At 41.8% G+C, this 13,644-nt stretch overlaps 1 protein-coding gene across 1 annotated transcript in view; it reads left to right on the top strand.

Annotated features, from left to right (window-relative positions):
- pfklb (phosphofructokinase, liver b) overlaps positions 1 to 12,351 on the top strand; it is a 26,160-nt gene extending 13,809 nt beyond the window's left edge. The window contains exons 10-22 of the mRNA XM_063211818.1: positions 2,753 to 2,878; positions 3,294 to 3,358; positions 3,460 to 3,523; positions 3,941 to 4,087; positions 4,551 to 4,621; positions 5,715 to 5,802; positions 6,333 to 6,485; positions 7,994 to 8,158; positions 8,342 to 8,403; positions 9,005 to 9,116; positions 9,467 to 9,566; positions 10,859 to 10,964; positions 11,107 to 12,351. Of these exons, the coding sequence (XP_063067888.1) occupies positions 2,753 to 2,878; positions 3,294 to 3,358; positions 3,460 to 3,523; positions 3,941 to 4,087; positions 4,551 to 4,621; positions 5,715 to 5,802; positions 6,333 to 6,485; positions 7,994 to 8,158; positions 8,342 to 8,403; positions 9,005 to 9,116; positions 9,467 to 9,566; positions 10,859 to 10,964; positions 11,107 to 11,254 (1,407 nt within the window). The 3' untranslated portion in view covers positions 11,255 to 12,351. The remainder of the gene's footprint in view (positions 1 to 2,752; positions 2,879 to 3,293; positions 3,359 to 3,459; positions 3,524 to 3,940; positions 4,088 to 4,550; positions 4,622 to 5,714; positions 5,803 to 6,332; positions 6,486 to 7,993; positions 8,159 to 8,341; positions 8,404 to 9,004; positions 9,117 to 9,466; positions 9,567 to 10,858; positions 10,965 to 11,106) is intronic.
- The last annotated feature ends 1,293 nt before the right edge of the window (positions 12,352 to 13,644 follow it).

The raw sequence follows: 13,644 nt of genomic DNA, 5'->3' as shown, positions 1-13,644 counted from the left end.
CCAGTCAAGCATAGTGGGTTGAAAGCGTCTCGGATATCACCTGGCTTGGGTTTACCCTCCCTAATGCCCCACCAGGGATGCTTTGAGCACATTCAGACAAAGCCACGCTGTTACAGACACGCCGCCATTGAAAAGAGAGAGAGCGAGCGAGCGAGCGAGAGAGATGCCCGGTCACGGCCTTGAGATATTTCCAGGGCCATGGTGTTAGCAGTGGTGTGTGTGTGGGGTGTGTGTATGTGTGTGTGTGTGTGTGTGTGTGTGTGTGTGTGTGTGTGTGTGTGTGTGTGTGTGTGTGTGTGTGAGTTAGAGAGAGAGAGAGAGAGAGAGAGAGAGAGAGAGAGAGAGAGAGAGAGAGAGAGAGAGAGAGAGAGAGAGATGAAAAAGGCACAAGATGTTTGAGAGGGCCGCAGAGTGGTGTGGTGTTGTGTAGTGTAGTGTTAGTCCACAGGGATCGGTGGGTATTTGTGCAGGCGAGGCACTGCTCGGCGTAGCTTCTGAATAGTAGCTAGCAGCATACATAGCCTTGAAAGGTTGTTTGTGGTGTCAAATTCCGTGATAACAAACAGAAAAGGCCAGAATCTAATCCCTGTTGATTTTACTCAGCTGACTCTACTGCCTCTATCACCCCCTATCCCGTCCTACGTCCCATCCAGATTAACTTTTGAAAAGCTTTTAAGATTAAGATGAACTTTTAAGAAAAACAAGTTATAATTGAAAGCAAATCATACATCTAAATCGTTTGCAGAGGCATGATTCTGAATCAAATCATGAACATATTTATGATCTTCAAGATTATAGTACATGTTAATAATCAGTGTGTTTAAGAAACATAATTTGCAGATGGCTGAATGTGCTTCGTATTTCGCAATACATGGTGTTTGTCTGTTTGTCAATTTTACTAGTCCTTATTGTAGTAGTAGTCAGAGGTGTGTAAAGAAGTAGTAGAATGTATGGTAATTACAACACTAGTGCATGATCTTACATGGTGTAGTCACCAGTTATTCCACTGTATCTAATCAGGTAGATACATAGTAAGAATACTTCTCTGCTGTATTTGTCCCAAAGGAAACAAATGAGTCCAGCAGCAGCAGTGAAAGCCAATACGTATTACAAATTGCACAAATCCTACTTGTCACTCATTAACTTAACACACACGTGGATACATACAGTGCCATACATCCATTCACTTAGCTGCAGAAGTGCATGTCACCAGGCTAGGCAGGAGGCAGCCACTTGGGCCCCCCACGCCACTAGATGGTGAACGACAGCTCACACTTAAGACTACAGTAGTGGTGATTTGTATTTGTGCCGAACTTTCATTCCTTCACATTTTCACTTGAAGCCCCTACTGACCCTTTGCTTAGCTGTCAAGCTGTCAAAGAAGTGCCTTAATTAAATGCATGGTGGTAATACATGCCACCCAGCCACTGTGTCTGTCTCTCTACAGAGAAACACCAGGTGGTGGTGGAGGTGTGGGTGACTGAATATGTGTCTGTCTGTCTGCCCTCCACGTCAGCCTCTATGTACAGTTTGTGTGTCTGTACCCCCACAGACCACCAAGATGAGGGTGAAGGCCACCGTAGCTCAATGTGTGTCTGTCTGCCCTCCGTGCACTGTATGTCTGTCCTCCCACAGAGCAGAAAGATGGGGTGGAGTCGGCCGGGTCTCAGGGTACTGCAGTGGTTCCCAAACTGGGGGTCGGGACTCCTTAGGGCAGGGGTGGGGAACCTATGTCTCGAGGGCCGTTTGCAGCCCTTGAGGCCGTTTTATCCGGCCCCCGGTATGATTTTAATGTTATTCATCTTCACATGAAATATGGCATACTTTGTAAAGGAATCGTAGAAAATGCATTTGCAATACAATTAAGTTTTATTCAGGTAACCTAGAGAAAGTGTTTGTGGCTGCCTTCAATATAGGCCTAAAATGCAGGAAGAAATCCTGGTTTGTGTTCGAAACACGGCCCTCGGAGGACTTTATCGGCCCTCGGATGAATTTGAAGTGGCCCCTCGAATGAAAAAGGTTCCCCAGCCCTGCCTTAGGGGGTCGTGAAAATACTGCTGGGGGGGTCACGGACATAAGGGACTTTTTGCATAAAACCTTCAATATATGCTATTAGAACCTTTCCAGACATTAATAGTAACAATATTCACTTCAATGGCTAATACATCTTTTTACCTTTCCTGTGATTTACATTAAAGTTTTGCAAAAAATGGGAGGTGGGTGGGAGGGTCGCAAATTTTTTTTAGGTCCAAACTGGGGGTGCCAGCAGAAAAAGTTTGGGAAGCACTGGTGTGTCTGCCCCTCATGCTTCCCTCTGTGTGTCTGTCCTCCACTGAGCAGTGGTCTATCCCAGTGGTTCCCAAACTTTACCATGACAAAGCCCCCCATATACTTGTAGATTACAGCCAGGTCTCCCTAAGATAGGCCATGCCACACTATTTTTCCTGGGTATCGGGTTTCAGAACTGAGGAAGTTTGGTGCATTCCTAAACCCATTCAAGTACTACGGAAAGCATAATACATGCTAACATATTTTACATTGTAAAGAAGCAGACGATTCCACTGGCTTTGTTCACCTTATGTTCACCTTATTCAGTATTTTTTGCTATATTTTTCCTACCAACTTGCCGCAGCCCCCTGGCATCCGCTCACAGGTCCCCAGGGGTCCTCGGCCCCCACTTTGAAAACCACTGGTCTATCCCTCAACATCACCCACTGTGTATGTGTGCATATCTGTCTCGTTCTCTCCACAGAGCAGTAAGATGGGTGTGGAGGCGGTGGTGGCTCTCCTGGAGGCTACACCAGAGATCCCCGCCTGTGTCATCGGGCTGTCGGGTAACCAGGCCATACGCCACCCACTCATGGAGTGTGTCAACATGGTGATTATCAAGCCAGTCATTTTCTTGTCTGTGTCTCAGCTAATGCCAGTGTAATGGCAGAGTATTGCTTACGCCCACTTGACAGGATCGTCCTCATGGGCTTTAGCTTCCATTTTTAGTTATTTTAGTTTTTAGTATTTTAGTATTTTGTTGTTGTTTTTTTTACCATTCTGAAGCTGTTGTCTCATCGTATTAAGACTGATAAATTTGCTAGGAATTAGATTTTGTGCTTATCTCCATCCATGTTTATATCATATCCATATTATTCATTCATTCATTCATTCATTCATTCATTCATTCATTCGTACAGTGTATTACACCAACTTATTGTATATGTGGAATATAGTGTTCCCCAAATGGGTGATAATTGTAAAAATGAAATGTGTATTATTTCAATATTTTCTATAATATTCAGACAAAGGAAGTACAGAAGGCCATGAATGAGAAACGCTTTGATGAGGCAATCCAGTTACGTGGAAAGTAAGTAATAACTACATTGCATCGTTATTCAGAAGTAACTAAATGTAACTCAAAGCATGATAATTATGCAAGTTGACTAAAATACCTCATCTGTGTTACAGGAGTTTTGAAAACAACTGGAACACGTACAGGCTTCTGGCTCACCAGAAACCAGCTCAGTCCAAAGTAAAGATTTTCATATATATATATTTCACATGATTAAGTAACAATATGATTTGTGTTTGGGCTTAACGTTTTTAATGTTATCTACCTATCTGCCCTATTTTGTGTCTTCACATCCCCCTACCCTTCTGCCTCTGTTGTCCTGTCACTCTTATCTCTCTATGTCTCTCCCTGTCTCTCTCATCTCCATTTCTCACATCTCTCTCTCTCTCTCTCTCTCTCTCTCTCTCTCTCTCTCTCTCTCTCTCCCTATGCCGTTTCCCTGTCTCTCTCTCCTCGTCTCCCTATGCCTCTCTGTCCCTCTCTCATCCTCTTTCTTTGTCCCCCTACTGCTGGCTTTCCCTCTCCCTCTGTATCTCTATCCTCCACTGGTCTCCCTGTCCCTCTCCCCCTGTCGTCCTATCACCATCATCTCTCCAGAGTAATTTCTCCATGGCCGTGGTGAATGTTGGGGCGCCGGCAGCAGGTATGAACGCAGCGGTGCGCTCGGCTGTCAGGGTCGGCCTCGCCCAAGGACATCGTGTCTACGCCATCCATGATGGCTTTGAGGGACTCGCGAAAGATGCAGTATGTTCCCCTCACTCTAACTCTATTCCCAAAGAACCCAGCACATAATGCGTCTTGAGTGGTGCTTTTCTATTTATATTTTTGACCTTTATTATGACAGGACAGTCTGAGAGGAGACAGGAAACGGTTGTGAGAAAGAGATGGGATAGGGCTGGGCAATGACCCCGGCCAGACTCAAACCGGGGTCCCCATGGGCAATATAAGACCAAATGTGCGGGGCTTAGCGCGCTGCGCCACAGCGCCCCCACTTTTCAACTTTGATTTAAGTCATTTTGTGCTCCTTAACCCCGTTCCAAGGTGTGACTAGAGAGAGAGTGTCCAAAGGGCTCCTCTCTGACACAGAAGGTCGCTTGTGATTTCAGTTCACAATGGTCATGGACAAAACACCATCAAAAGTCAGAATACAGTACATGTAAGGCTCGTTTGCCTGCCCATGTTGAGGTTGGATCCTCTGTTGTTTCAGGTGTTTGAGATGCACTGGCACGATGTGGCGGGTTGGACAGGCAGAGGAGGGTCAATACTGGGAACCAAACGGTAAGGATACATTAAGCCGTAGTAGAGGAGCTCTAAGTAACTTAGTTAATTGAGTTAATTAATCACCTTAGCAAGTTATCAGATGCTTAACCCATTTTAGCCTGTAGACACATATGCTGCATTCAGGCTCTTGAGATTTTAGGTTTTTTAATTAAAATGTGGGTACGTTAGAGCTGAATGAACACATTCTAATGCACAATGAGGGTCCTAGCTTTTAAATGCAACTAATTTCATGTTTTTATGTGCTTTGGAGGCTGAGATATTTTTAATTTAGTAGGCAGAGGGCACCCTTTCCCAAAAAAGGGCTAAGGCTAAAATGGGTTAAGTGAATCATTAGTAGGCAATGACTTTCGAGCAGTGTAAAACATTCAAAGCCTGAATGGATAGTGTATATTTTCAGGCAGTTACATGTAAAGGCAGCTGGATTGTATAAGAGCTGACTAGTCTCCTTGTATCCCTTTAATGCACGCTGTTCCACCAGTGGAACGTTGTTATAGTCAGTGAAAAAAACTGAACTACCATACTACACCACTCCGACATTACACAGGTGCCTTAGTAATACATTACAACCTGGTCATTGCCATTCTGGTAACAGCAACTTTATAACAGGGGCCGTGTCTTAACAGGTTAGTGCAAGTAGGCTAATGAACAGAACCACAGTACTAATTGGTGTGTATGGAACAGCATCTGTATAACCGTACTGCAGCAGTCTGGTGTCAGATTCCAGAACCCATTACCAGGAAGCGATTTACCTGATTACTCCATTATTCCATTAACGCCCAGTGCGGCTATATGTCTTCCTTAAAGGCACTTCAGCCAAGTTACTCACTGCCCCGCCCCCAACCATATTCCTTACCCAATGGTATGCGAGTCAAAACGGGACCTTCAGATCTCTTGGTCAACCATTGAACCATCAGCCAAGATTTAATGGTGAATGTGAGAAGAAAGCTTTTAAGGATATGTGTCTGTCAGAGTATAGAGGTTTTGTCTCATGCCCTTGTGAGTATGTGTTCCATTTTTGTTCAGATTTATAGACAATAATGGCTTTGAAAATAACAAACCCTTACTAAGTTGTGTGGGTTTTTTTACACAGCACTCTTCCTAATTCGTGCATGGAGAAGATCATTGAGAACTTGAACAAATACAACATCCAGTCCCTGCTTATTGCTGGAGGATTTGAGGTTGGTCCTTCAGCCTACAAAGTATTCAGTCTTAGCCGCAATATGAACATCCTCTGGCACTGTTTTGTGGCCTTGCATTTGATTACTGCAACTGTGTCGATAGTGTATCTGTGTGTATGCCATTTCTTCTGAGGTGCCGTTTGCCTTCTCCGAACTATTTGATGATGAATGACGCACTTAACCCTGTGTCTACTTTTGTTATATTGGTGTGTGTGTGTGTGTGTGTGTGTGTGTGTGTGTGTGTGTGTGTGTGTGTGTGTGTGTGTGTGTGTGTGTGTGTGTGTGTGTGTGTGTGTGTGTGTTTGTGTGTGTGTGTTGTCAGAAAGATAGAGAACTGCAATCACACAATTGTATCAATAACGTCATTCATAGCTTCTTTCAGAGCTTCTTTCGTCATTCAGAGCTTCTCTCTTCTGTGTGTGTGTGTGTGTGTGTGTGTGTGTGTGTGTGTGTGTGTGTGTGTGTGTGTGTGTGTGTGTGTGTGATGTATCTATGTGTGATGTGTGTGTCGTGTATGCACCTCTATGCAGGCCTATGAGGGAGTGCTTCAGCTGGTGGAGGCTCGTAAGCACTACGATGCGCTCTGCATCCCCATGTGTGTCATCCCCGCCACAATCAGTAACAATGTCCCTGGCACTGACTTCAGCCTCGGAGCTGACACCGCCGTCAATGCCGCCATGGAGGTTAGTCATATTGCCGACCAGGGCTCTAAATGAACTTTTAAAAAAAATCAACTGCCAATATGGCTTTAAGAATAAGAATTTTACTAGCCAAACATACACAATGGGTCAACGTGGCTAGTCAGTTGGTCGTTTCTACCAGGGCTTGACACTGGCACCTGCCAACCAGCCAAATCCTGGTAAAACTTGGCTGTGGCTGGTAACCAATTCAGTGTCCCTAGCCAATTTGGCAGGTTGCTTATTCTATGATATTATTTATCAGAATAGCATATATTCTGCACTTTGCCCCTTGTGTATCAATTGTAGCCTATGTATTTAAGTTCAAGAAAAAGCTCAGTTACTCAGTTTCTATTTGTTGTATTTATTTATATGTAGAAAGCTATGCACATCTTATTGCTGTAGCACCTCATCTTCTGAAGTTAGATGTACAGCTTCATGAAAAAGAAAAAAAAAGATTTCAAATTTGTGGCTAGTAGAATAGCTGGATGGCTAGTGACTCGATAAAACCACTAGCCACAGTGGTAGGCAAGCAAAAAAGTTAATGTCAAGCCCTGGTTTCTACCATTCAAACTGAAATGTCACCAGCATTTGGCCGGTTGGCTGGCGCTAATTTAGAGCCCTGCTGCCGACATGCACTGTTTTTCCCTGTGTCTCTATCTGTATTTTAGATCCATGGCCCTCTACCCCCTCTCCTATGGCAGGGGTGCACAAACGCTTCTGTTTGCAGGCCACATACTGAAAAACTAAGCCTGCAAAGGGCTACGGCAAAATGTAGACCACCTGTTTTCAAACCAATGTCTAGTGAAAAGAGTAATGGCATTGTCTCTGAATCTACTACCAAACATGACATACCAGGTCTGAAATCATGTTGTGCAATGGATAATGTAATGTTTACCCACCCATGTCCTTCGGTATTGTCCCATAATTCCAGACGATCATGCCCAATTCCCACTATATTACCATCTCTGCCATTCTCTCTGTAAATACTGTATGTCCCGGATTTTGCAACTCGAATGTTGACATTCATGAAACTAAGGTCAAGGTTCACACAGCTGGAATCTTGGAATCGCTGAAAATCATATTGACCACGTTTATCTGCCCAACACTGACACGTTTGTGTGAATCTGAACTTTTAACCTCCTAGGATACAATTCCTATTATAACCTTGTTATAGCCAGTATGGCATGAGCAAGTTTTATTGCTTTACAATGCAAGTTGTAGTTTTTATTGACAAGAAAAGCATTCCATGTGCAAGCTGATGTGCAGTAACAGGCTACATAAAAACAGTGTTCATTACACATGCACTGGAGACATTGAGAATGGATTAGTTCCGAAACGTCTGTTTCTCCAGTTAACCTCTGACTTCTGTAAAATTTCGGCTACAATATACTTTTTCACACAAGCCTTGTGTGCGCCTCCTTTTTTCATTATCTCCAGTCATTACACATACACATCAAGAATGCAGAATGACACACTTGTGACCTCATTTTGACTGCATTCTCTCCCTTCAGAGCTGTGACAAGATTAAGCAGTCTGCCACGGGTACCAAGCGCAGAGTGTTCATCGTAGAGACAATGGGAGGATACTGTGGTTACCTAGCAACCACCACAGGCATCGCCGTGGGAGCAGATGCTGCGTATATCTACGAGGAGAAATTTAACATCCACGACCTGAAAGTCAGTATAACTCCATCCCTCTCTCTCTGGCCGCCATTTTACTTTCGGATCTTACTCAGCCTGAGCAAAAAAATGACCTTTTTAAATGCAAATGAGGACTGGCCCACCATACTTGACATTTTACTATCTTGAAAGAATCTGCTTTGTTTATGTATTGACTGAATGAAATATGTGTGTCCATAGATGAATGTGGAGCATCTTACTGATAAGATGAAGAATGACATCCAGAGAGGCTTGGTGCTGAGGTATGAAGGGATCAATGCAGTATATCCAGTGGTGAAAGTAATTTTCATGTCTTACCGCTGCTACCACCCCCCCCCCCCAAAAAAAAAACCCAACATAAAATGTGTGCGCGCGCGTGTGTTGTGGGTATCTTTGAGCTATTCTCTTCATATGATATGACACACATGATTTTCAACTTAAATCGCGCACCCTTACTTTTTCACCCTCAAATTTGAGTTTTTGGTCAGCAGTAACCCTTTTCTTACCGGTGCTGCACAGTAAATGTTGTGGTGTTAATTCAACACTTACAGAGTTCATTTAAGTCCAAATGGACTCAAATGAACTCTCTAAGTGTTAAATGAGCACTGCAGAATTTACTGTGTGCACCTGCTGAAAAGTTTATACCGGTGCTACGAACACCCCCTGGTAACCCCTTACTTTCACCACTGAGTATATCTCATATTCTATAGGCCTATGTACCTGTATGAATAATTCACACATGCTTCAAAAAATACACCAAGGGACTTCATGATATAAAGACCACTTACACAGGCTGTATTTTGGAAGAGCTACGTACTTCAGGTATGTGAGTGTAATTTGTGGTTTACTTTGCTCTCCTCTCAGGAATGAGAAATGTAACGGCCACTACACCACTGACTTCATTTACAACCTGTACTCAGCTGAGGGGAAGGGCATTTTCGACTGTCGGGTCAATGTCCTGGGACACTTACAGCAGGTAAAACCATATTTATGATGTATATTGTAACAGTATTGTCCTTAAGTTGTGATAGGCCACCGCTCATCTGTTTAGAAGGTGCAGGATTCAGTAGAGAATTCTGTATAAAAATAAGACAATCCGCACACTTCAGGTCTATTTTTGTGCAAAGAAACTTTACTTGACTTGCAAGCTTTCGGTCCTTAGACCTTCATCAGGCAGAGTCAGTATTGTCCTAAAATTGTTGATTAAACGTGGAATCACTGTTCCCTGCATCTGCAAACAATGCTATGCCATCTCACTGAAGTTCCGTCTGTTAGCGAACTTTACTGAAATTGTCTTTAAAAAGATACTTGTTTATTTTCTGGCAGGGTGGCGTTCCTACTCCCTTTGATAGAAACTTTGGCACCAAACTGGGTGTGAAGTCTGTTCTCTGGGTTACAGAGAAGATGAGAGACACCTACAGGCACGGTATGGCAATGCATGTACCTAATGTTGAAAACTAATCCTTTTGTAGTTAATTGGTCAAATTATAGTAGCTGTCAGATATAGATGCTGGAGACATCAGATCTTGTATTGTCTTCATGTTTCAGTTTATCCAGGCAGATGGTCCACTGCAGTTTATTTTCTATAGTAAACAATGACCAAATAAAACATGCAAAGAGTTAATTACATCTTCAGCCCTACAAAGGCAAAGAACCTTAACTCACCAGAGTGTGAAACTGAGAAAAGTGACTTCAAAGTTTCTGTTTTGTTATCCTCTGTCCAGATAAAAGTATAATAGTTAGAGCTCCTAAAAGTTGACAGTTGGTTACTATTAAGGAGATATAAATGAATAGCAAAAATATTTAGTTCAAATTTGACTTTTGACCGTTATTTGGCAGTTAAGGCATTCTGCCTTTGTATCATGGGCCAACAGTGAGGAGTCATGCTGAGCCAAAAGGCAGTAACTGCCATATTTTCTTTCTTTTTTCCATTTTAACTTTAACTATACATTTTATAAGAAACTATAAGCAAGGTCTGATCATCATGTCTATTTTAAATAACATAGATGACATTTAGATGTCCTATTTAGTGGGATTAGGATATGGCGAGAATGTGTTTACATTGCATTGAATTACATTACATTTCATTACATCCCAAAATTGTTCAGATAAACAGCCTGGCAGAAAAATGACTGTAAAATGAAAATATAATCAAAATTGAACAAAAAAAGTTATAATTATAAAATGGCAGTTGGAAGTTTAGGTTCTCTGCCTTTGAATCATGGGTGAAAAAATAAGGAGCTGTACCAAGGCAAAATGCCTTAACTTCCTATTTTCTTTATTTTGACATTAAAAACAATCAAATTGGCTCACTATATTTATTCACATGATAAAGGTGGTCTGAAATACCCCAAAAATGACATTAACTCAATTTTGACCAAAATTGATGTTAAGGTCTTTTGCCTTTGTAGGGCATCAGTGCGGGCATCTCCCATACATGTGTTTCTTGTTTACAGCATAAGCTGAATATGAAGATGTTTTGTTTACAGTGTCCCACTGGAATACACAGGGTCAGCAGACCGTGAGAACACTGTTATTAGAGAAAGTTAATAACTGCTGCATGTTTACAAAAATATCTGAATACATCTTTTTAGGGAGCACTCATATTGACTTATGTAATGGGGTATAAACAAATAAAGCCAAGGGTGTTTTTGGGGTTTCATAACATGAGGGAGTGATGAGACACGACTTATATTTCCATCATTGTATTTTTTTCAGGCCGTGTGTTTGCGAATGATCCTGATTCTGCGTGTGTGATCGGCATGAACAGGAAGGTGATGGCTTTCAGCCCTGTAACCGATCTGAAGAGCCATACTGATTTTGAGTAAGTGTCCTCAGAAAACACCCCCCCTCCCTTTTTTTTTTTGTTCAATTTGTGAGCACACCAAAATACAATCCTAGCGACTGTATTTCTACACTGTTGAAATGGCTAAATTAACTTGAAACTTCACTGTGTTTCACTATAGGCATAGAATGCCCAAGGAGCAATGGTGGCTGAACCTTCGCCTGATGCTCAAGATGCTGGCTAAGTACCAGACTAACTTTGAGGAGTATGTCACCGGCGAGATTGAACACGTCACACGCCGCACTCTGAGCATGGAGACTGGATTCTAAAAGCATTGTCCCCTCTCGTCCCACAGAGGGAGCTAGCGAGTTGCTATCACCAGACCCTTTGATGATAATCCAGTTTCCCAACCTTTTTCCTTTTGCCCTAGGACTGTATGACACACCTTGAGTACCCCCTCACATATGCTCTATGTCTCTTCCTCTGTCCTAATGTGACTACAGTGGGGCTACACACCTTTGTTATTGTCATTTTCTTCCACGTACTCCTTTTGTTTGAGAAACACTGCTATAATCAACGGCTCTGACTATTGATGGATATTTGCTATCTGAAAACAGAATGTACCTGTATTCCCCATTACATTTTTTCTAGCACAATCCCCTTAAGATTTTAGTCCAAATTGTCTTTTAAACTGTAGCAGTCTGCGTCTCTGAACATGACACCACCAGATGACTTTTGGAAGCCACTGAACACAATCAGTTCATCAGTAATTTTTTGCTGTTGATGTACAAGTGTAGTATTAATGTACTGTATTTAGAATTGTTATGTTTGTTGTATTAAGTTTCCTATGTTTAGAGTATTTGGTCATGTCATTTGGTAAGAATATCGGTGCCTTTGTAACTCATGTCGTTTGTCAGTGTTACTGAGACATCATGATGAAATTAATCTTTTACTCAAAGAGGAATATCCTACTGTTTACAACAGCACACCTTTAACACACATTTCACTCAATTATGTTCAGCCAACACATGTCTTTGTAAAGATCTTTCTCTCTTATTTAGGGTCATATGCATGTTAACTGCAATTCATACGTTTAAAAGTTGTGTTTTATTAATACGGTTAAAGCCATCTCTGAATCACATGCCTCAAGCTTTAACTGACCCTGTGACTTAACAATCAGTCTGTGACAAAGGAATGTGTGTGGACCAACACATGCATGCAACAGACCTTCGAACTGCCAAGGGAAAAAAAAACAAGCAAAAGAATAAACTCAAGTTTTTGATAAAGTTTCTCAAGGTAGTAATATAGAGTAGGCCTATGTTAACAAAACAAATGCCAGGGGCTGTGACTGCACTATGGAATCTCCTGTCCTTCAACTGCCATCCCCTGACCTAGTTCAGGAAAAAGTATTTTGCTAATCTGTTACTGTACTAATTATTAAAATATTTATTTGAAAATATTTGTCAGTTCATGTCCATTTTAGTGTGATTTTGTGCGTAAATATATGTTGTTTGACCTTTGGTGCCTGGAGCGACATATACGCTGCATTCAGGCTCTTGAGGTTTTACCTTTTTTATTAAAATGTGGGTATGTCAGAGCTGAATGCAAGATGAGGGTCCTAGCTTTTAAAAGCAACTTATTTAATGTTTTTGTGTGCTTCGGAGGCTGAGATATTTACTGTAGGTTTTAATAAGCAGAGGGTACCCAATAAGGGCTTGGGCATCCAGCAGTATTTTGCAGGTACCTTAGGCACAAATGGCTGGACCGGGCTCTTGACCAAGGCAAGCAAACAGTAATGACTGGTTGTGCTTGATTCAAATGACAGCAATGACAATTTTGAGTGTGAGGCTAATCTACCTTATTTCCATGACCAAAATTCATTTGAAGAGAATAAGGGGCCCCAAGTCCCCCTTTCCCTATAGGGCCCTAAATACCTTGAAACCCTGTACTTCATACTCATTAGTGATAGGAATACAAGAGATTATGTTGTAATGTTTCCACTTCACACTTCTGTCAAACACTTGTCTGAAAACTATTTTACTATTTTAATGGTAAGCTGTTTGAATTTGTGGAGTTAACAATATTGTGCATTTATAGCAGTATAGAGCAGTGGTTCCCAACCTATGGGTCGGGACCCACCTTATGGGTCGCCAAAGATCCACAGGGGGTCGCGGAGCCCTCTTGATTTTAAGGGGTTTCATTTTAAATATATATAGTCCATGTTGAATAAAAGACAAAGCATTTAACTAATAAATGCATAGAAGCAACAAATTGTAAGTGCTACATTAAACATTTATTCTATATTTGACCAAAGACGAATTGAGGAATAAAATAACTAAAATTAGTTTTCGCAGGAAACAGAGGGCATCTTGTGACTCGTGCGGGCGCTCGCGTGGTTGGGTCACCAAAGCTTACAATAGTAAAAACATGGGTCCTTTTAGAAAAAGGTTGGGAACCTGGTATAGAGCAATATAACTCTAGCAACAATATACATGGCTTTACAGTTTGTAAACAATCCCAGGCTGCGCACTGTTAAAGCTGATTGTTGGGAACTGCATGGCACTCAAAAATGTGCTCATGGTTGGCTGCGTAGCATTTTGCCCCTCCTCATATCACCAATGTTTGTAAATGGAAAACCTATGTAGGCCTATATGAAGTTGTTGGAATAGAGTATAGTACTTTTCTTAATTATTAAGGAAAATAATAATTGATTATTAAG

This window comes from Engraulis encrasicolus, chromosome 12 (assembly GCF_034702125.1).
Source record: "Engraulis encrasicolus isolate BLACKSEA-1 chromosome 12, IST_EnEncr_1.0, whole genome shotgun sequence".
Lineage (NCBI taxonomy): Eukaryota > Metazoa > Chordata > Actinopteri > Clupeiformes > Engraulidae > Engraulis > Engraulis encrasicolus.
This window is presented reverse-complemented; position numbering and strand designations above follow the sequence as displayed.